Source organism: Denticeps clupeoides, chromosome 17 (assembly GCF_900700375.1).
Source record: "Denticeps clupeoides chromosome 17, fDenClu1.1, whole genome shotgun sequence".
Classification (NCBI taxonomy): Eukaryota; Metazoa; Chordata; class Actinopteri; order Clupeiformes; family Denticipitidae; genus Denticeps; species Denticeps clupeoides.
In genome coordinates this window covers 16968044-16990545 of record NC_041723.1, presented here as the reverse complement: position 1 = coordinate 16990545, position 22502 = coordinate 16968044, and the positions used below count along the sequence as shown (strand labels likewise).

At 43.3% G+C, this 22502-nt stretch overlaps 1 protein-coding gene across 1 annotated transcript; it reads right to left on the bottom strand.

Moving 5' to 3' along the window:
* Positions 1–1910: 1910 nt before the first annotated feature.
* Positions 1911–22036, bottom strand: LOC114766501 (proprotein convertase subtilisin/kexin type 5). The gene is made up of 16 exons (XM_028957260.1): positions 21762–22036; positions 17987–18190; positions 17809–17877; positions 17127–17169; positions 13572–13717; positions 13067–13261; positions 11276–11362; positions 10951–11149; positions 10142–10365; positions 7053–7295; positions 6554–6799; positions 6171–6366; positions 5737–5942; positions 3695–3795; positions 3126–3297; positions 1911–2985 (listed from the first exon to the last, which is right to left on the bottom strand). The coding sequence occupies exons 1-16, from the start codon at positions 21952–21954 to the stop codon at positions 2606–2608; spliced, it is 2904 nt and encodes a 967-aa protein (XP_028813093.1). The 5' UTR covers positions 21955–22036; the 3' UTR covers positions 1911–2605.
* Positions 22037–22502: the final 466 nt, after the last annotated feature.

The following is a 22502-nucleotide window of genomic DNA, read 5'->3' as shown; positions in this document are numbered from 1 at the left end:
ATTGCAAGCTGAGTGCATCATTACATCCTTACTCACTACTTACAGTTGTGGTGAGTTTTTCTTTTTTTTTTAACAGTTCCTTCCTTTTACCAGTTCTTTTTTTGACAGTTCCTCATGGAAGTATTATTCAATACAGCATTATGTACATTATGTAGAGTTAAGCTTACATACATTTTTGTTATGCATTGTGATCGTACTTTTCTGTCCTAGATTTGAAGAAAAGCATGTTCTAGTAAAGATCACGAATCACATTTTAAAATTACTTTTTTTTAGCCATTTCCTGCCTTGTCCATTTGAATGAATTTGTTTCTCACATCAACAACACACTCCATCACAGTGATTTCCAACATTATGTCCCCTCTACATATATCTACAAATCTTACTTAAGTACACACAAGAAGTACGTAAGCCCACATCAGCTGTAATGGACCGCGATGTTCATAATATACACCCATGTGAACCCAGTGGACTTTTTCTAGCTTTTTTTATTATGGAAACGAAAAACTTTCCTACATTAATGAAGATTACATGAAATGTATATTCTAATAACAAAAACACGAAGACTGACGAAGGCCAGAAAAAGACAGAGAGGTTTGTCATTGTAATTAGATAATTCTGCACTTAATAATTAACACAATCACCTTGGGCATGTAAGATATTTTCATGTATATACATGTAAACAGAACCTCTGAAATTATTTCATCACATCAGATCACTGTCTTGATGTATTCACCATATCAAACAAGCAACAGATTATGTACGTAATAATAATAAAAATGCTAAAAGTGATGATAATAAACGGAGCTAAAACCAACTCCTCCCCATGTAGAGCTCCCTGTGATCAGTACTTCTCTACTTCTCCAAAAATATTGGGGATGGCTGCCATTACACATACCTGAACTCTAATGACTTTCTATTTTGAACCCACTGATTTGATATTGTCATGATCCGGACCGGCAGGGGTTGACTCCGGATCCGGGATCCGGACCGGAGTTTCATGTTTGTCCTGTGTAATGTTCCCTGATCGTGTTCACCTGCTGTCTATTTATATAATTGTATAAAACTATCCTGTTCGTGTCTGTTCACCGTCAGGTCATTGTGCGTGTTCATGTTCCCCTGTCTTGTGAAGTTCGTATTAAACCCCTGTCCTGTGATCATGCGAATGCGTCCTCCTTCACCGCCATGTCCAGCCCACCCGTGACAGATATGGACTTGGCCCACTATTTGTGTCTGGTACTGAAGCTGGACGAGAAAGCCTGGCTTGTAGTTCTCACTCCCAAAGATGTTACATCAAGATTAGCAGTCAAGATCATGGTCCTTGCTTTGTGCACCAACCACAAACTGTCCAAAATTATCCATATTGTCCAGTATTTCTAATTACACTGAAGCAATCAGACCAGCACCTGAAAGGGGAGTGCCATCAGATTGACAGATGGTCACCTTGTCACTCCTGAAACCAGTACTTTGAAACCAGTACTTTTTTAAATGTTTGTAGAATCAGTCTATGTTTCTAGAAGCTTGGTTTTAAACCCCATTGGAATTCAATTATCTGGATGGGCATCCCAGTACTCTTTTAAAATATGTCATTCCTCCAGCACCGAGGCAAAGGAGCCAGCCCAGCACAGTTACCCAGCATGGAATCTGTAGTCCCTGAAGGCAACAGAAATATAGTGATGCCCTGCCATACTGCGAAATTGGTCAGGGATGGTTTGAGCTCAAGCTGTTTGCTTAGCCTCTGAATTCTCCAGATCTCAATAAAGTGTAACTATTATTATTATATTATAATGAAGGTATACTCTAGATTAACCTACCAGTAATTTTAACACTTCTCTTGTTATGAACCTTCTGGAATAAAACTGTTCAAATAAAGAATGTTCCGGTAAAAAGAAATAAAACCAATAACACCTATGTTCATGTTATAAATGTTTAATCAATGGGAAATAAAAAAAAACATTTAAAAAGTGTCTATCATCTATTTTATATTCCAACTTTATAGCATTTACACTGTACTCTGGTATTCTCATTCTCACTCTGGTATTTGCATTTAAAAATCTTGGGCATTAGAGCACAGCTGTGGAACATGGTATAAAATGGCTTTGAAAACTTGAAATCCATTAATCTAAATTAGTCTGGTTGGTGGCTAGTATGCGGTATACTCATTCTCATATTCATACATCAAAATAATCAGCAGACATCTGCAAATCAAGGCACAGCAGTTTGCCACAAAAGATTAGTGATGATGTCATCGATTTGCAATAAATAAATGATTTCGGATGTGTGGCGTTGTACACCATGGGCGTTAGAGGTTAAAGCTGACAGTTGAGCAACTGCTGTGACGCACTGAGTCTGACCGTCAAGACATGAAACACGTGCTTCTGTCTTATCCACACCTTTCACAGAAAGACAAATACTTCATGACACAGTTCAGGAAGAATCAGATAAGAATCAGGAACTAATTTATACTATTCATATGCCATATGCATGGCTAAAAATCATAAAAACTAGAAAGGCAGTAATAAAACAAGTCTGGGACTTACAATTTATAATTAATTTTAGGGTGCTTTTAGGCTATTAAAAAATGTCTCTGCAACCATTTCGGGTCTTTCTAGGTTCTACTGAGCCCCATGCTTGCATCCAGGTCCTCCTCCTCCTCAGTGTCTTGGTCGTGGATGAAGCCGTAGCGTCTGTACACAGAACCGCCCCTGCTGGTGTAGACCACGTCCACTTCGTCCCCACTATCCTCCGGATCTGGGACACCATGGGGCATGCTTTGAGTATCCAGCCCACCTCCTGCCGTTCCACTCAGCCTCTCGTAGCTCTGGGCCCAGCACAGCCTCCTCCTGGTACGGGCTTTAACCAGTCCGAACACGGCCAACATCACCAGCAGAACCACCAGCAGTGCGATTGGGACGGCGACCGTGGAGTGATGGAAAGCACCAGCACTCAGGTCTAAATGTCCAGCTTTAGGTGCTTCCACACAAAGAGCTGCAGAGAGTGAGATTACGGAGGGATCCAGTTAGACGTCATGACTTCACTGCCATGTCATGGTTCTGTGTTCTTATCAGAGTATGAAATTGTTATAAAACATCTGCGGGGACAACGGTCCCCTCTACAAAGAACCTTACCAGTGCTAGGGTCACATACACAGCAGTCACCAGTCGCTTCTGCCGACTCACAGCAGCGTACACAGCGGCTGTCCACAGCATGGAGGGCAAAGCCGGGGTCACAGGTCAAACAGTGCTCCGGTCCGGGCCCAGAGCAGTGCCTGCACGAGTTGTCACACAACTCACAGGCCTCCTGTGAAGAAGGGAAAACCGGCCAAAACTGAGAATAAAAAAACTTTCTTAACCAGTAGATTATGATTGATCCTCCCTGAAGATAATTCCCTGAAGACAAAATCAACAAATGTACAATAAGGAACCGTCCACATGACCTATGATCTCCATAAACATAAGTACAATAAAGATTAATGTCACTTGCAGGCTTGAGTTCAGTAAAGCTGAACTGATTGTAAATGATTTACAGATATATATTAGAATTTCAGGAACTTGTTCGATGAAATGAAGTATAAAGCGCACAAACTTAAAAACCAAGGAAGTGGTTTGTATTAACGATAGTAATAGTAGTATTAATAGTAAGTTTTTAAAATGTGTACTTTTATTTACTCTTCACCTCTGGACTGCTCAAGACTCACGTTCTGTGTAAAATAGCGTCTTTCTTCACAGCGAGGATAGCAAACACCATCTTGCAGAATACTTCCCCAGTCACACGTCAAACAGCCCTGGGGTGTGTTATCTGTAAACATGCAAAAAAGCACACACTCATACTCATACCACATAGTCTATATAGACTATATCTGACAACGTACATTAATTATTAAGTTTGTGTCATTTTAAGGGGCTGTCCCATATAAAAGCTCTTAATTGCACAGCCATTGGGTGGTCGGCTGATGAAGAAGGTCATCACATGATGCACCTTGTCATTTAAACTGGTAGTGGTTCAGCTGTAATATAGTAAAATGGCTTCATGCTATGTGCAGTATGTGCTCGGCATAATAAATAACTGCATTTGAATTAAAATATAAGGGTATCACATACCTTTGCTGAAGTGATTCAAACCTGAACTTATCTCTGATTTCAGTAAGTACACGAGTGAGAGAAAAAGAGATTTAGCTATCATGGCTACTGCTAAGACAGTAGTTCGTTATGAATTTCAGTCAATAAGTCTGGGCTTTAATGAATACATATAAATATATAATGTCAAATGTGCATTCGTAATTCAATTTATATCTGTGTTTTCCAAAGATAATGTATTCTATGTGATTATGGGTACACATTTCAGCCTATAAGATGAAAAGATCCCTTTCTGCTCAAAACCAGAAATATTAATCATGATGTTAAACCAAAACAATCATAATTAAGCCTTATCACTACATTGAGAATCTAGGATTGTGTAGGCATTTTTCAGGGACACCCTCAAACAGACACATAAAATAACCACACACAAAACAAGGTAAAATGACAAATGACAGAATAAGGACGGGACACAAAAAAAGACAAATAATAACAAATAATAACACATTAAACAAACATTAAAAACAAGGTAATTAGGACACAAAAGACAAGGCAAACATGAAATTCCAGTCAGGAGAAAATGTCTGAAGGAATGTGACAATATATGGTCTTATACAGACTTAATTTCCAGTTGGCTACTCTCTTCTCTGGAGCACACAAGCTATGTAATAAGTTCAACTTTCCTGAACTATCTATACTTTACATACTACACAGCTATACATAATACTCTACTTTCTGGTATTTTCTGTCCTTTTGTTTATTGCATTGGGGCTCAGGGTTTATGAGGTTTAATCAGGTTCAAACCCCACTTACTACCATTGAGCCAAGGCACTTAAACCTGTCTTAAGTGTCTCCAGGGGAACTGTCCTGTTGAGTCTATTAACTGTAAGTCACTCTGGATAAGGGCATTTGTAAATGATAAAAGTTGCTACATTATTTTCCAAAAATCAAGCTTAAACCATTCAACTACTTTTGTCAGGATTGGGTCCAGGTGAGGTTGCCAACTGGAGTCAATTCTGACAGCCAATAAAAGTGGGTAACTCCGCCCCTTCTACAGGGGCGACATCGTTTATTTGTGTTTATTTATTATTATTAATAAATCCTTGATTATTGAATGTCCCACCTCTGCGCTTCCCTCCCCCGTCAGCTCCCGGTCGTGACAACATTTCATAAGTCAATTTGTGTAAGATTAATGATTGTCTATGCAAAACCTGATCTGTGTAAAGGTTTGCAATATTAATTACATTTTTATTCTCAATAAAAAATACAATTCTTCTAGTACTTCCCTTCTCTTTGACATCCGTAAAAAAAAGAACACCTTATGTGCTAAACATTTGCCTGCATTGGTGGGGAACTGACAGTGTTGCCAGATTGGGCAGTTTTTAATTAAATGAATGAAAAAGTCAGTTGAGAATGAGTCTTGCAATCCACGTATCTTACAGTAAATATTTAACTTAAATACCTAGAGTTTTGTGCACTTTATATCTAAGGTAGAAGTGTGGTTTTGTCTTGCTACATGCACCTACTGATTCAATGGTTACACATAATTCAATGCATTTAATTTGCTAATAAGTAAGAAGTACTTTGTAATTTCAGTACTTTTCCCATCCATTTTTTATTTTAATATGGGGCCTGAGGACGGTGGTTGAATGAAGTGCCGTACCGGTGCAGGTGAGGCAGCTGGTGTGGCACTGCGTGCAACGTTGCCCCTCCTGAAAGAAACGGTCTGGGCAACGCTCTACACACTGCATGGTGCCCTGCAGCTCCAGCAGGGATGGAGGACAGACCTGGCATTTCTCCGGCCCCGGCCCAGAGCACAGTTCACAGGAGCGGTCGCATTTCTCACAGTGTTGGCCCTCAGTGTAATACCTGAAAGATACACACCAGTACACATTGGGTTAGTGGAGACCATAAACGACACACACCCATACAAGGTTGTTTGCTTAGTGGGCTCTACACAAGGTGTGTCAAAGTTGCTTGGAATATTAATGTGTAACCAAGAAATGAGAAATTTTTCCAGTCTTTCCAGTTGAGGACTACTGGAGCTTAGACCATTTACTTTACATTACACCTCAGTTGTGAAAAGTCCCTGCTTACCCAGTAGGACAGTGGGACACACACAGATGAAGCAGGCGGAAGTATCCCCGGGAGCAGCTCAGGCAGTCTTTTGGTGAGGCTCCAGTACAGGTCCCACAGACATGGTCACACAGAGAGCAGAATCCCAGCTCCACCCCATCCGCCTCCTCACTGGCCTTATAGGTACCAGCTGGACACTCACTCTCACATGAGCCGTCTCACACACACAAACATGCACATGTTAAACAAAAAACGGATCTAGCCACTTTACATATTTCTATGAAACTCTGCGTATCTTAAAGTCAACATTCTAATTTATTCATGTGTACATATAATATCTAAGGAAATTTCAGATTGTGCGTTATGTATATTTACACTATACAAACATTCACAGAAGGCCTTACTGTGGAGGTATCCTGGCACGGCACAGGTCTGGCAGTCGTTGGGTCCTGGACCTTCGCACGACTGGCACTGGCGATGGCAGGCCTGGCATGTGAATCTGTTGCCATGCAGGAAGGTTTTGGGAGGGCAGTCGGAGTCTCCTGTCACTCCACACATCATGGTGTTGGGGTCCAGTGCCAGGCCCTTGCCACACTGGGTGCAGTGGGTGGGCTCAGGGCCCGTGCATCTTGCGCAGGTCTGGTGACACTCTGGCAAAAGTTCCCAAACAATATTGCTCATCATATGTACATGCAGGCGTGTAAATGATGGTGTCAAATCAGTATTTGCTTAAAATGGCCCCGCCAAAGAATAAACATGCAGTAAATGGACTGACCTAAGGACTACTGTGATTTGCTTTTTGTCTTCATGCTGTTAGATGTTAATACATATGTAAACATAAGGCTATACTATTATTGTATACAATGCTCACATTGTTACTAACAGAAAAGAACAGAACCTCACCCTGACATTCCTGGACGCTGGTTTCATAGTACGTGCCAGTGGGACAGTCCTTTGAACAAGTTCCCTCATACAGCTTCGGTGCAGCGTCTGAGCATGACTCGCAGTCATCAAACAAAGGCCCTGAGCAGGTGGCACAAGTCCTGTGGCAGGGTACGCACCGCCCCTCATCCAGGTCCTCAAAATATCCCTCTGGACAGTTGGCTTTGCACACGCCATTCAAGAGCAGGTACAGGAAACTGCATCCTGCAATATATGAAATATATGAGGAAATATAAGGAATGGAAGAGGCAGGCCAAAACCCTGAGGTAATGTATGGTGCAACAGGCCAGGGGAGCTAGCATGAGAAAGTACGTAAACCCATGATTTCATTTCATGATGCACCCATGATGCATTTCATGATTTTCTGCATTCATTTGTCATAGAATGTGATTAGATCTTCATTTAAGTCAAGGGTATTGACAAATATAGTGTGTCTAAAATAATAAAAATAAAATTATGATACTTCATGTCTAGTGGACAACTCATATTGCTAGTGGAAAAATTTTGTGAACCCTAAATAAAGCTAATTGGATTCAGGTATTCAGTTTGAAGGTATGGACCTGAGCTACTTTGATTACCTGTTTACCTGTTTGCGTCTATATAAATTCCTCCTGTTCTGTAATGTCTGTGTCGGTCATTAATATCTTATCACTATGCAGTTCCAGAGTCTTAGACATTGAAATGTAAGTAAATCCCTTGTTTATTAGTCGTTCATTTGCGTCCCTTTCTGCCCTGCACCAATCTCACACAGGACGTAGGTATCTAGAAGCTCATACAGAAAAAAAATACTGTGTACACAGTACAGCTAGACATGTTCACAATACACAGCAGTGTGGTACCTAGAAAACGAACTAGTGCAAATGTAAAAAATGATCAAATGATGTGAAAAATTAATCTATTTTACTCTGTCCTGCAAAGAAGGGTGCATAGGTGAATAAAGAATTATTCATTGAATTTTCTCTGTACTGATAATTTTTTGCTGGTTGCTACATGTGGATATACATATTCATACATTTCAGTGTAACCAGGCAGCAACGTGGCTGGGCAGAGCGGATCTCCAACTTGCAGCCCGAGGTGTTCCCCATGTGTTCCCCTGAAGTCCTGACCTGACCTGACCTGACCTGTGCATGAGCGTGTGTTTTCCTTGTGTTGTGCCATATAGGAGTAAGAGGGTGTGCCAGGGCTCCCTGGGAAGGACGTCAGCTGGGACGTTCACATCATCTCTATGAAGGCGTAGGACGTGTGGAGATTGTCCTTTGTTTTCCGGACCTCGCTTGGTGATCCTTCTACCGCCCGTCCCTCAAGTTACGGTGAAGTCTGAACTCTTGACCTCACTGTGTTCTTCCACCGCCTGCCTGCCTGGCTCCTGCTCATGTCTGCTCATGCACCCTCCAACCCTGAGTGCATAATGTGTCTAAAAGAAAATTATAGAAGATATATCGTCCTGAAGCAAATTTACTTCAGCACCACCTGTTTTTGGCCATCGAGCCTGGTTTTGTTTCTGTTTGATAAATCGTTGTTTTCATTATGTCCCGCCTCTGCGCTTCCTTCCCCCGTCAGCTCGCAGACGTGACAATAACTTTCTGACATAATGATCTGCAAACAACATAAATTACAGTAATTACACACGCCAAGTACATAGAGGTTGTTGCAAATCAGGGTCAATGAACTTTCGGCAAGGAATGTTTCAGAAAGTTACCTATTAAACTTGGAAAAGGATGTTTGCTGACTTGGTTCAACGCAGGAAAAAAAATGGTACACAGTTTCCAAACCTTCCAAAGAATCAGACACTGGCTAGGTTGTGTGTGACATTTTCATTGACTTCTGTTCTCGCAAAGAGGCTGATTTCCCTTTTCTCATTTGGATAAAAATATGTAAATAGGAATATTATAAAGTAGACGCTCATAGATGTGACCACCCCTCCAGCAGTCAGTGAGCGATCAACCACTGAATCTTTTCTACAACAGGGGTGTCCAAACTATGACCCATAATCAATTTTTAAATAAGCCTGCAGATAATTCTAAAAATGTAATTAAATATGACTCAAACTTAAAATTTGTTTTCAACTATATTGAACTAAATAGTTTTAATACAAGGCAGAGCTATTGGCCTGACCAAAGGCAATACAATACAATGCACAAAACAAGTGTAACCAGAGAAAGATTTTGCTAAGAATTAGCAAAAATGGGAGAACCAAAGGAATTCAAAATAGTAAACGAGTGCAGAAAATTAAACCTTTGGATGACACTGCGAAACCAGGCACGTGAGCCAATATTCATCCCCTCCAGTGCAGTGGTTCCTGACTTCGGGTCCGAGACTGCTCTCTGGGGGGTGCTAGACATCGCAGGGAGTCTGCCCAATTTTCTTTTCTTTTTTTTTACACTTCAAACTTAGACAATCCCAACACACCCAACATGATATTCAGAAATCTATACAGACTCTACATAGCCTGCAGTGTAAAACAAGGAGAATAAGAACAAAAACCTAGCACTGCTGTTAATTTTTTTGCGAATAAAAGTTTGAAAATTAATCACTTTATTGTTTTAATGGCGTTTTTCAAGGCGCAAAGAAGTGGCTTGTCTTGTTTAGAACCACAGATACATTTTTTTCAAAAAGTTTGAGCACCCCTGCTCTACAACTTGAACCTAATAAGTATTTATTAGGTTAGTAAGCATAAGTAATGCTTGAAAGGTCAAAATGTCACTGCAGCAGCAGACAGAGACACTCACTGTCCTCTATGTACATGCAGGCGTGTAAATGATGGTGTCAAATCAGTATTTGCTTAAAATGGCCCCGCCAAAGAATAAACATGAAGTAAATGGACTGACCTAAGGACTACTGTGATTTGCTTTTTGTCTTCATGCTGTTAGATGTTAATACATATGTAAACATAAGGCTATACTATTATTGTATACAATGCTCACATTGTTACTAACAGAAAAGAACAGAACCTCACCCTGACATTCCTGGACGCTGGTTTCATAGTACGTGCCAGTGGGACAGTCCTTTGAACTGGTTATTAGGTTATTACAGCAGACAGAGACACTCACTGGAGCAGGCCTTGTCATCTGCACAGACATCGCAGTGAGGAGGGCAGCGCCTGCAGGTGCCGTCTTCTGCCGGGTAGCTCCTCTGTGAGCAGTTGGGTTTGCATTGGCCAATTTCAAAAAAGCGCCCCTCCACACACGACAGGCACTGTGACGACTTCTCCTCACAGGTCAAACATTCGCTGTCGCAGGCCTCGCACATTCCCTCCGCAGTCTCAAAGAAACCACTAGAAATAAAAAGCACAACAAGCCCTGCTCTCCATTTACTCAGTACTTAATATTATCAAGATGTCTTAAGGTGATGGTATCCTTCAGCTAACTTCAGTGACTAAATTGCAAATTGTTTTGTGAAGCAAAGTCCATTACATTGGGATGGGAGTCAATTTCACTATTAATCAAATATAACAATAATAATATCAGGTATTTAAACACAGATATGTGGTTCTAATATCAGAACTTGAGCTTTTCTTACAAGATTATTTTCTTCCCTCCTACATCACTCTGAACTATTCGGGCGGCCCTCTAGTGGCTGTTGTGAAAAATGGCCCGACAGAAATGTACATTTTCAACATTTATCAGGCACCCATATCCAGAGCGACTTACAATCAGTAGTTAAATGGACAGTCTTGCTCAGGACCACAATGGTGGTCAGTGGGATTTGAACCTGGGTCTTCTGATTCATAGACAAGTGTGTTACCCACTACGCTACTACCACCATGCATATTCCATATTGCCTATGCTGCGGCATTGTTTTTAACAAAAAAACCTATTTGACAGTTTGCTATCACAGAGGAGGAAGCGGAGCTGCTTACTCTGGACAGTTGGACCAGCACCTGCCCTGATGCAGGAACAGCTGGTAGCTGCCACTCTTACAGCTGATGCAGTTGTCACTGGCGTCACCGCAGGTCTCACAGTTGGGGGAGCACTCCTCACACATCTGGCTGGCAGGGTTGGCAAAAGAGCCTGGGAGGCAGTGCTCCACACAGGCACCGTCCTGGTCCAGAACATAGTCTGTGCTCATCGGAAGAATTATGAGTTATTGATTTTTAAATCTACAGGCTAATTAAAAAATATCATATAATACCTGAAACAAATGATAAAAATACACATGTACCATCAAAACAAAAAAAAATGTACCATCAAAACAAGAGGAGCAGTCTTGTGCCTTTGGACCAATGCAAGTCTTGCAGGTCAGATGACAGTAGTGACATTCACCATCCAGCCCTTAAAGAACATGTTGACATATTTACTGTACTGAAATGTATAAAGAATTTGACATATGAATTAAAAGCTTGCTGTGTAAGATTCTAAAATGAAACTTGTGTAGCCTAATGCATGGGGAGCCCGGCCATGCCATGTTGAGTTGGCATAAATGTTTGACCTTGACTGACCTGTTCCTTGTCCGCCCTTATAATACATTAGTCTGACTGTGACTTTGCTCTTGATAGTTTTCATCTGTGGTTTCTGTATGAATATATCTTTGTTGTGTGCTTTTCTGATTCTGTCATTTGTCATTTTTTCCTTGTTTTGAGTGTGCATGTTCACACCCATACCATCACACTTCCACCTCCATGCTTCATGGTGACAACCTAACATGTGGAAACTCTCCGCTCACCTCTTCTACTTCTCACAAAGACACAACGGGTGGAGCCAAAACCTTGTGTTTCTTCTTGTTCTTCTCTAGAAGTGGCTTTTTTGCAGATATTTGTCCATGAAGACCTGATTCACACAATCTCCTTTGAACACAATCAAGTGGTGGCCAAGTGGTAAAGGAAGCAGCCCCATAATCAGAAGGTTACCGGTTTGAATCCCAGTCCACCAAGGTGCCACTGAGGTTCTGCTGAGCAAAGCACTGTCCCCGCACACTGTTCCCTGGGCGCCTGATCACTCATGCCTGATCACTCAGGGTGATGGTTAAAAGCATAGGACACATTTTGTTGTGTGCAGCATGTGCTGTGCTACAGTGTATCACAATGACAATCACTTGACTTTCAACAGTTAATGTTGAGATGTTTCTGCTACTTGAACCTCTTATCTGAGGTGCTGTAAAAAAATACTGAGACTCTGATGAACAAATCATCTGCAGCAGACGTAACTCTTTGTCTTCCTATCATCAGAGCCTGTTTCATCATAGCGTTCGCTGGTCTTTGCAACTGCACTAGAGGATACATTCAGTATCCTTGAAATTTTACAGATTTAATGAGCTTCATGTCTTCAATTAATGTTGGACTGTCGTTTCAGTTAAAGTTGGACTACTTAGCTGCGTAGTTCTTGTCTTAATATAGATCAGAACACTAGTCTAACAGGTCTATTCACTGTATATACCTTTGGAGCAACCCTAACTCTGCACAACACAACTGATGGTCTCAAACACATTAAGAAAGTGAGGAATTAACTCTTGACAAGACACGCCTGTTAATTCCAGGTGACGAACTCATGAGGTTGAATGAGAGAGTGTGCAAAACTGGACATCAGAAATGTTCCTTCATAATTTTCAGTTCATCAGTATTAGAAAATAAGGAAAATTAAGACCGATAACGAGAAAGCTTTTGACTTAATTAGGAATAAAAAGAAAAGAAACAATTTGAAAAAATAATTCAACCCAATAGTAACCTCACCGCAATGCTGAAACAGTTAGTAGCACTGCCAGGTTAATAAATTTAGATAACACTTCATCTCAAAGCAATGGCAGTTTTATTCCAGCAGAGGGCAGAACTGTATTTAAAAAAAACGCAACACACACTCAAACTATCAGATTAAAACAGATTTTTTTTTGTTGTTGTTGATTTTGCAATAACTCAACAAGCTTTGTAGCTTTATAATGGCTCGACGAGAGAAACGCAACAACAGCAGAGGATCAATGTAAGAATAGCCTGTTCCTCAGCTTAAAGAAAGCCTCGTTGGAATGCTGGCGCTTATAAAACTCACCGTCATAGTACTGGCCCTGTTTACAAATGACCGCAGGGCACTGGCCGTAGACGGGGAGATTTCCGTTGGGACACAGATCACAGTCTCGCACGTGTGGGCCATGGCATGTCTGGCAGGAGCTGTGGCACAACTGGCAACCCCATCCGCTGACTTCGCCGAAGCTGCCTTGGGGACACTGCTTAACACAGACACCGTCTGATAGAGGAAAAGGTAGAGGGCGTTTAATAAAGACAAGGTTTTATAATATCCACACAATTTAATCACACGATTAGAGGAAAGAAGACATGTGTATGGTCCACTATTGTCTCTAAATTAGGTCCTTATTATAATAATAAACAGGTCGTGTACGCTCTTATGCTCCTACCTTGTGTCTACACTCTGACCAACCTGTAGTATTTCCATATTTTCCATTTGGTGAGCATTAGCCAACCTGCATGTGATTTACAAGACAAAAGAGCCCCAACAGCCTGGCACCCATCAGAACAGCAGTAGCGCAGTGCCGTACCGCTGAGAAAGTGCCCCGGCTGGCAGGCCAGGCAGAGTGTGTCGCTCCTGCAGTCGGAGCACGGCGCCGGGCAGCTCATGCATAACCCCCTGGCCCGGTCTTCATAGCTCCTCTGAGGACAGTGCCGCCGACACTGCTGCCGGAAACTGCAGGGACAGAGACCCATAGACGGTTAGGTGAGGTGCACCGTGCCTCCCACCTACCCACCATTTGCTGGATTTCAACACCAACACACTTTTGCCACAATGATGAGCTGCTGATTAAGTGATCAAATCAACCAAATTTACCTCTGGTGTCTTGCTCAGGGACACTATGGTTGTAAGAGGGGACCTGAACCTGTGACTTTGTGGTCTTGTGGGTGTGTTACCCGCCAGGCTACTGCCAGCCCAAAACAGGGGAATGGTGTGTATAGTTTGGGGGAAAGGTGTGTAATGGTTTTGGAAATTTAGCTCGTAATTGAGAAAAACAGATGTTATATGATCAAATATGATCAGTAGTTCATGGAGCCTTTATGTGTTAAAGGTGGTAGTAGCCTAGTGGGTAAGACACTCCCCTATGAACCAGAAAAGCACAAAGTCCAAACCCCATTTACTATCATTATGTCCCTGAGCAAGACTGTGTCTCCAGGGGAACTGTCCATGTCACTATTGTGCGCTTACAATCAGTACAATACAAGTTATATAAACATACAACATTATCCATACCAAAAAAATAGTTTTCATATTTAATTGTATTTATATATTAATAATAACTAATAATATATAAAAATCTACAATAGCATTGATGTGTAGTAATATATACACACACACACACACAACAAACAAGTTCATAATTAGACATTTCATGTCATTTTCAGTTTTATCTGCACTTTGCTGCCAGGGCTATACAATGAAAAAGCCTGCATTATCATTTTGTCATTTTACTGTTAAATGGCAGGCTGAACCCTGTTTCATCTGACATCTCTATTATCAACAGGTCTCAGATCAAAGCCTTAATGCAATCCATAAATGACCAGTCTGAGTGACAGGACCTGACCTCACCAGCACTTTGGGCCATCATCCACCGATACCTGCCACTGTGAAGAAACCAGACACTTCATAACGCACCCCAGAACATACAGCGCTGTGCCATAATTCACAAGATGCCCGGGGTCACGCCGGCTGCTATTTTGTTACCAGCATTCCAGAATCTGATTCACTTGGCAGGTGGGGCGCAGCTGAACAGGCACCGACCCATATGGAGCCCTCTGGATCTGAAACATCATCTGGGACAGCTTGATTCATGTTTCGCATAATTCCAGCCGATCACACTACAGAAGGTGGGGCTTCGCTGCTTTTGAGCATGTGGCCCGCAGCCAGCTTTTGGGTCTCCCCTTCATTAAATGGCCCAAAGTGGGTCAGGGTAACGTGTCAAAAAAGATCTGGTCCGGCCTACGCTACACAGTGATATCATTACTGGACATACATGCGTGTATGTGTGTGAGTCTGGGAGTTAAATCTACAGATTTAACATAAGGTTACCTCTGACAGCACCTGTTACATGGTGAGCCAAAAAGTGCAAGAGCAAGAAAATAACATACCTAAACATAATATGATTAGAAACTGTACATTTCCATATTTACTATGCAAGCTCCACAGATACAAGTAAAAGTGAAGTGATTGTCACTGCGAAACACTGCAGCACAGGACACGTTGACAAAAAGAAATGTGTCCCCTGCTTTTAACCATCACCCTCGGTGAGCGGCGGGCAGCCATGACAGGCGCCCGGGGAGCACCGTGTGGGGACGGTGCTTTGCTCAGTGGCACCTTGGCCGTTTGGTATTCGAATCCGCAACGTTCTTATTACGAGTCTGTTTCATTAACCGCTAGGTAACCACTGCAGAAAAAACAGATATAATATATGCATACATTTGGATTAATTAGCATAATGTGTGTGTGTCACGCTGCCCTCATCTCAGCCGAGTCGCTGGGGCACTTTAGTAGAAGCCAGTTTGCGTGTTTGAGGAACAACAGCTGTGTGAGCCACAATCCATCCATCACTGTCCTACAGAAATAAAATAGCTGACATGGTCTGGGCCTTCAACCCACACAACACCCAAAAACCGACAAAAACCTGCCCCAGTTTCAGCAAATCCTACAGACTGTGGGAAATTCCTCAGCACAAGAACTAGTCAGAGGAAGAGAGGTTCATCAGCATTTCATCAGGACCTGGACTCAAATTATAGTGCACAAACATTTTACAACTGTAGTTATATAAATATGTAATACACAAAGACCCATTCTGCGGCAGTCTGGCACCCTGCCCTGAGTGAGTGCCCACCCTGTGCCCAATTTTTCCCAAATAGACTCCCGGCACCCAATGGTGGCCTAGCGGTTAAGGAAGCGGCCCCGTAATCAGAAGATTGCCGGTTCGAATCCCGGTCTGCCAAGGTGCCACCGAGGTGCTACTGAGCAAAGCACCGTCCCCACACACTGCTCCCGGGGCACCTGTCATGGCCGCCCACTGCTCACTCAAATGCAGAGGACTAATTTCACTGTGTGCACCGTGTGCTGTGACAGTCACTTCACTTTTTTTTTTTAGTTAATTGCTAAAAGGAGATGTTTTTAAATGTATATATAAAAACATGTGGAAACAAATTAATTGCATATTATTGCATTGATATTATTGCATATTATTTATATTATGTATGTGTGTGTGTGTGTACAGATTTGGAAAGATCCTCATCTTTTCTGTATTAAACATGCAGTGGCCACACACTGAAAAACAAGAAACCCACAGACATTCCACCGTCGGCTCTACAAAGGCCATCGCCAGGCTAAAGGGTCCGCCAGGTCCCATGGCAACAGTGCAAGCAGAACGAAAGCATGCGGCCTGCGTCGGGTGCCCGGCACTCTTCCCCTCTCCCCCTTCTCCCAGGGAACGCCAAAACTCCCATCGCTCACGCAGGCGCGGGACGCCTCACTTTCACAGCGCCAGATGAAAAACTTTCCAAACAGCTGTGAGCACAGTGCAGCGAATGTTCGGTACAAATGGATTATCGAGTGAAGGCCAAACATAATGTTAAGAGCCATTTCCCTCAATCTGAAGAGGGATGAGCGGCGAGCAAAAAAAGAAGGAAGATTTGAGGGAGCGCGAGAGAGGGCTCTGTACGAAGCAGGTTAATGCTGGGCTGGAGGGCAGCGGCTCCGGTATCGGAGCTGGACACTGAGCCGGGAGAAACCTGATGCACACCACGCCAGAAGGCCAGAACGCGGGGGAGAGGCGCACAATCGCTGCTCTGTTCCTCCAACACTCGGCGTGTGATGCGGCCAACAGAACGGCCCTCGGATTACGCTATACTGCCCATAGAGGAGCCATTCGGGGGAAAATCTACCTGCTTGTAAACTGCATTGTTTTCTGCACGTTATATCGTGCTGCGGCCTGAACAATGACACACGAACATGATGAAATAAGTAAATATGCACGTTTGTAAGTGCCAGCAGCAGGTGCCCATTGCGAAAGAGGGGAGAAGGGGGAGGACTAAGACAAGGGCGGCTAGAGACAGAGGCTACTCACAGAAAGTAGCCCTCCAGGCAGCTGCTGCAGAGCTCGGGGTCGTCTGTGTGCAGAAAACAACAGGAAGGGTCAACATGAGGCCGGTATGTGTGACACACCAATTTAACTCAGGGAACAAAGGAACTAGGTAGCTGCTTAACAGAAACCCTGTGGGTAGATTGCAGATTGCCACTATTGACCAAACTCAACATATCAAGTTGAGTGAAAAAAAACAAGCCAATTTTTCATCTATTTTATCATAGATTGGCAAAAAAAAAACCTTGATAAGGGTGGTAGTAGCCTAGTGGGTAACACACTCGCCTATGAACCAGGAGACCCAGGTTCAAATCCCACTTACTACCATTGTGTCCCTGAGCAAGACTCTTAACCCTAAGTGTCTCCAGGGGGGACTGTCCCTGTAACTACTGATTTATCAGACGCCCTTATCCAGAGCGACTTACAATGCTGAAAATGTAAAAAATGTAGTCCTTAAAACTCCTATGCTGCATATGTTTATTATTAAATTCCATTAAATTATAAAATGTTCTTGGCAAATGTGATTATCATTTAAACCAGTTATAAAATGAATGTGAAAGTGAGCGCACTGGGGGAAATTACCCCAGTGCGCCCTCTTCAGTCACAGCCAGCATTGAGGGAGCTCCTGACAGCTCAATCCAACCCCGTAACAGAAACAGAGCTTCACCTGTGGAACACGTTTTACAGCCCATCTCGCAGTCGACGCACTCCCCCGTCTCCGGGACTTGCATCTGCCCTGCAAAAAGTGGGCAGTCACACACAATTATGACATTTTCCACCAAGCATCGCTGGCCACCATGTTAAGAACGTCTGGGCACCACCACAGAATCTGGAAAGGAACTCACCCACTCCGCAAGAGGCAGCCTGGCACAGCCCACTCTGCAGCCTGTAGCCCTCCTTACATTTGGCGCACATGTGGGCGTCGACACACAGCTCGCAGTCGGACATGCAGGCCAGGCAGACGTAGTGTCCCCTCTCTGGGTAGGTGCCGCGTGGGCAGTGGGGGCGGCAGCGGCCCTGATGCAGGAAGCGCTCGCGGCCCTCCTCATCTGCGGACACCCAAAAATCCTGTGCCGTCAACATCACGGCCGCTTCCAAAGGACTGTCTGTGCTGACACGGGATGGGAACCCCCCCCTACATTACCAATGGGTGCCCTGCTGGGATACTGGATCAATGACTCCCTTCAAATAAATTAGCTGCTACTGCCAAGAAGGCCTGTCACAATGTCACGTGAGCAAAAGGAAAGTAGGTGCCAAGTGTGAGAAAGTTCACAGCTGGTGCCCAACACATTACATTTCCAAATGTGCAATTATGTTCAATTAGAAATATGTTACAGATGCATTTTTCAATAATTGTAAACTACATTACATCGCTTTAAAAAAACACAGCTAATACGGACAGTAATAAGATCAGGAATTCGGATTAACAGCACATTGTTGATTTGTTCACATCTGTCATATCTGACAGTGTGAGGACGCTGTCTGGCCCCACTGACAACACACAAGGGCAACCAAGAGCTCTGGGGGAGCTGCAGTTTGGCCCGCTGATGAAGGCGGGGCCACTTACAGCGCACATCGCCTCGCAGCACCTGAGGCTATCGTGAGAATCTCCATGAGGCTTTTGGCACCGTCACACAGTGTTAGCGCTGAGGTGAGGACGGCAGATGTACATCACTGACAGAGGAAAACAGGGAAACGTGGGTGTTTATTGCTATTGGTGATGATGGAGTAGTTGTGATTATGATGCTTAAACTGTTATATATGATGTGTGGTGGTTCCACCCTAATGTGGGGTGCGGATGTCCGGAGTTTTGTGTTTATCCAGCGTCTCGCTGATTACCTGATGGTTGTCATCTGCGTTTATGTGTATAAATGTACCCTGATTTGTCACGTCCATGTCTTGTCATTAATGTTTTATCACTGCCCTGTTCCTCCGATTCTATGCATTGGACTCCTGAGTTTATTAAATCCCTTGTTTTATTAGTTGCGTCCTTCTTTTCATACTCTGCACCGTTTCATGGCACACACACACACGTGTGTATACAGTAAAGGCCAAAAGTTTGGACACACCTTCTCATTCAATGTGTGAATTTATTTATTTTCATGACCATTTACATTGGTAGATTCTCACTGAAGGCATCAAAATTATTAACGAACACATGTGGAGTTATGTACTTAAGTGAAATAACTGTTTTATATTCTAGTTTCTTTATATTGTAGTTTCTTCAAAATATGTCATTAATCAGTGCAACATACATACATATATATATATATATATATATACACACACACACACACACACACACACACACACACACACAGATAGAAAAGAATAGAAAAAAAATACAAAAATATTAATAATAAACAATCATTGAGAAGGTTTGAAATATGAAGATTCTCTGCATGATGCAAGGGACATTTTGATAACACAAGTCACTTTATCCCCATAGCTAGTGGTCAGTAGTAGCTGTGGTAGTAGCCTAGGGGTAACACACTTGCCTATGAGCCAGAAGGCCCGGGTTCAAGTCCCGCTTACTACCATTGTGTTCCTGAGCAAGACACTTAACCCTAAGTGGCTCCAGGGGGACTGTCCCTGTAACTACTGATTGTTAGTCGCTCTGGATAAGGGCGTCTGATAAATGCTGTAAATGTAAAAATGTAAATGGTCAGAACTGTCGTGCCTTACTACTGGGATGTTCAATACAAAGATATGACAAAAGCCATACAAGCAGTTCAAAAACATACCATGTGATGTACAAGACACAGAAAGCTAGTCTCACTTGTTAAAACGAACTTCCACAATAAAATTCTGTAAACTTTCCAAGCATTCAGATAAAACTATTTCACCAAATATTTCAGTGTATAATGGGTGTCAAAACTGTGCAACACTTCAATAAAATAATGTTCATGCAGTATTAATATACGCAACTAAAATGACTAAGATGGTGTGATGGACGGGATAATGTCATTGGTCTAAAAACTACATGAGTGCTGTTAAGTTTAATATATGATAGCCAGTACTAAGAGTTTAAATGTGGTCCAACATATGGATGATGCACTATTCAATATATCATACACTGCTCAAATAAATTAAGGGAACACAAAAATAAGATATCCTAGATCTGAATGAATGAAATAATTGAAGGTGTGATTTTGTTGTCAGCACAAATTTATCAACCCATGGAGGACTGGAGTCACACTAGAAGTGGAAAAAATACACTACAGGCTTATCCAAATTTGATGTAATGTCCTTAAAACAAGTTAAAATGAGGCTTAGCAGTGTGTGTGGCCTCGATGTGCCTGTATGATCTCCCTACAACGCCTGGGCATGTTCCTGATGGGAGGGATCTCCTCTTAGACTTGGACTAAAGTATCCTGCCAACTCCTGGACAGTCTGTGGTGCAACGGGTTGTTGGTGGATGAGCGAGACATTAAGTCCCAGATGTGCTCAGTTGGATTCAGGTCTGGGGAACGGGTGGGTCAGTCCATAGCATCAATGCCTTCATCTTGCTGGAACTGCTGACACACTCCAGCCACATGAGGTCTAGCATTAGGAGGAACCCAGGGCCAACCACACCAGCATATGGTCTCACAAGGGGTCTGAGGATCTCATCTTGGAACCTAATGGCAGTCAGGTTACCACTGCTGAGCACATGGAGGGTTGTGAGGCCCCCCAAAGAAATGCCACCCCACACCATTACTGACCCACTTGATGTGGAGTTACATTGTGGCGTTTAAATGTTCCTTCCTTTTTTTGTTTAGCAATTTACACAAACTGAACTTTGAATGTTTGGTTAATGATAACCAAATGGAATTGCTTTGAATTCCATTGAAATTAGTAAAGATTTTACATTGCGAGAGGTAACCATGTTTCAAATGTCTGCAAAACCTTCATTTTTTTAAATACATTGAAATGAAATGATGTTCCACATTATCTGAGAACCCATCTTAAATATTAGGTTGAGCAATTTCATCATTTAGGTTTCATTTTCCACAAAATCGCCCAATAACAATGTAGTTGAGCCCATGTCTGGTGATGCACTAGATACTGATAAAGTAGAAGACCGGAGATTTGACCCATTTGATGTGTTTAAAACGGACAAAGTTTTTCATCCAGAAAATGACATTTCTAAACGACTAAACTTTGAAAGCGCAGCGTAGATAATAAACAATGTGTATTATGTATTTATTGGCTCTCGGAACCTCTGGTTACTTTGTGCTTTTGGAAGCAGAAAGCGTATCCGTTCGCCTTCTCTGATAAAGAGCAGCCGAGCACAACAATGTCCTGGCACCGATCCCCACGCAAACCCTGCAGGTTTCACAGGTGGAACACGAGAGGAACCAGGGGAGGGACGCTGCGGAGAGGGACATTGTCCCCTCTCTCTCTCTCTCTTTTTGTGTGTGTGTGTGGATATGATCAGATTTCAGAATGCGGTGGCAGGACGTGATCTGGCTTACGATTAATATTCAGTCCGGAACTTCGACTTTAAACAAGCTCCCCCACTGCCGAAGCCGCTGCCTTTGTCGTGCGCGGAGATAAAAACGTCCATCAAACGTGCTACGAACCCGCACGAACGTGCGTTCCACCCCGGGACGAACCGCAGACGAGCCGCGTCCTTACCCACGCCGCACGCCGCGCAGTCGAACAGCTCGTGTCCGGAGCACTCCGCGCAGGTGGGGTGGCAGGGGACGCAGCGGCTCTTCAGCGCGAACTGGCCGCCGGGACAGGAGACCGGGGACGCGCTCCGGGCGCCGCGGGGCAGCAGCAGCAGCAGCAGCAGCGGGAGCAGCAGCCCGGCGAGGCGGAGAAGCATCTCTAACAAGCGTCCCGCCGTCCGGGGATGCGACGAGAGGGGACCGCGGAGCTTGATGGTGGCCGTCCACGGGCGGGACCGGCCGGCGAGTGGAGGGGAAAAAAACAAAACAAAAACTAGTTTGGCGAGTTTGGGTGAAGGGGATTGGTCAGGCGGGGACTGAGCGGCGACCCCCCGCCTATCAGAGGGCCACTCACCCACAACAAGGCGATCTCGCCCACTCCACATATCATTCATTAACACGAGTAGACGCTCCTCCACAAACCATGTTCATTCCTTACACCGCAATATCATTTATTAGCATTAGGAGTAATTGTTCAGTAATTATGGTGGTTGTAGCCTAGTGGGTACCACACTCTCCTATGAACCAGAAAACCCAGGCTCAAACCCCGCTTACTACCATTGTGTCCCTGAGCAAGACACTTAACCCTGAGTGTCTCCAGTGGGGGACTGTCCCTGTAACTACTGATTGTCAGTCGCTCTGGATAAGGGCGTTTTTTTCATTCCTTACACGGCAAAACAGCACAGGTCATTCTGTCGCCTGGTGC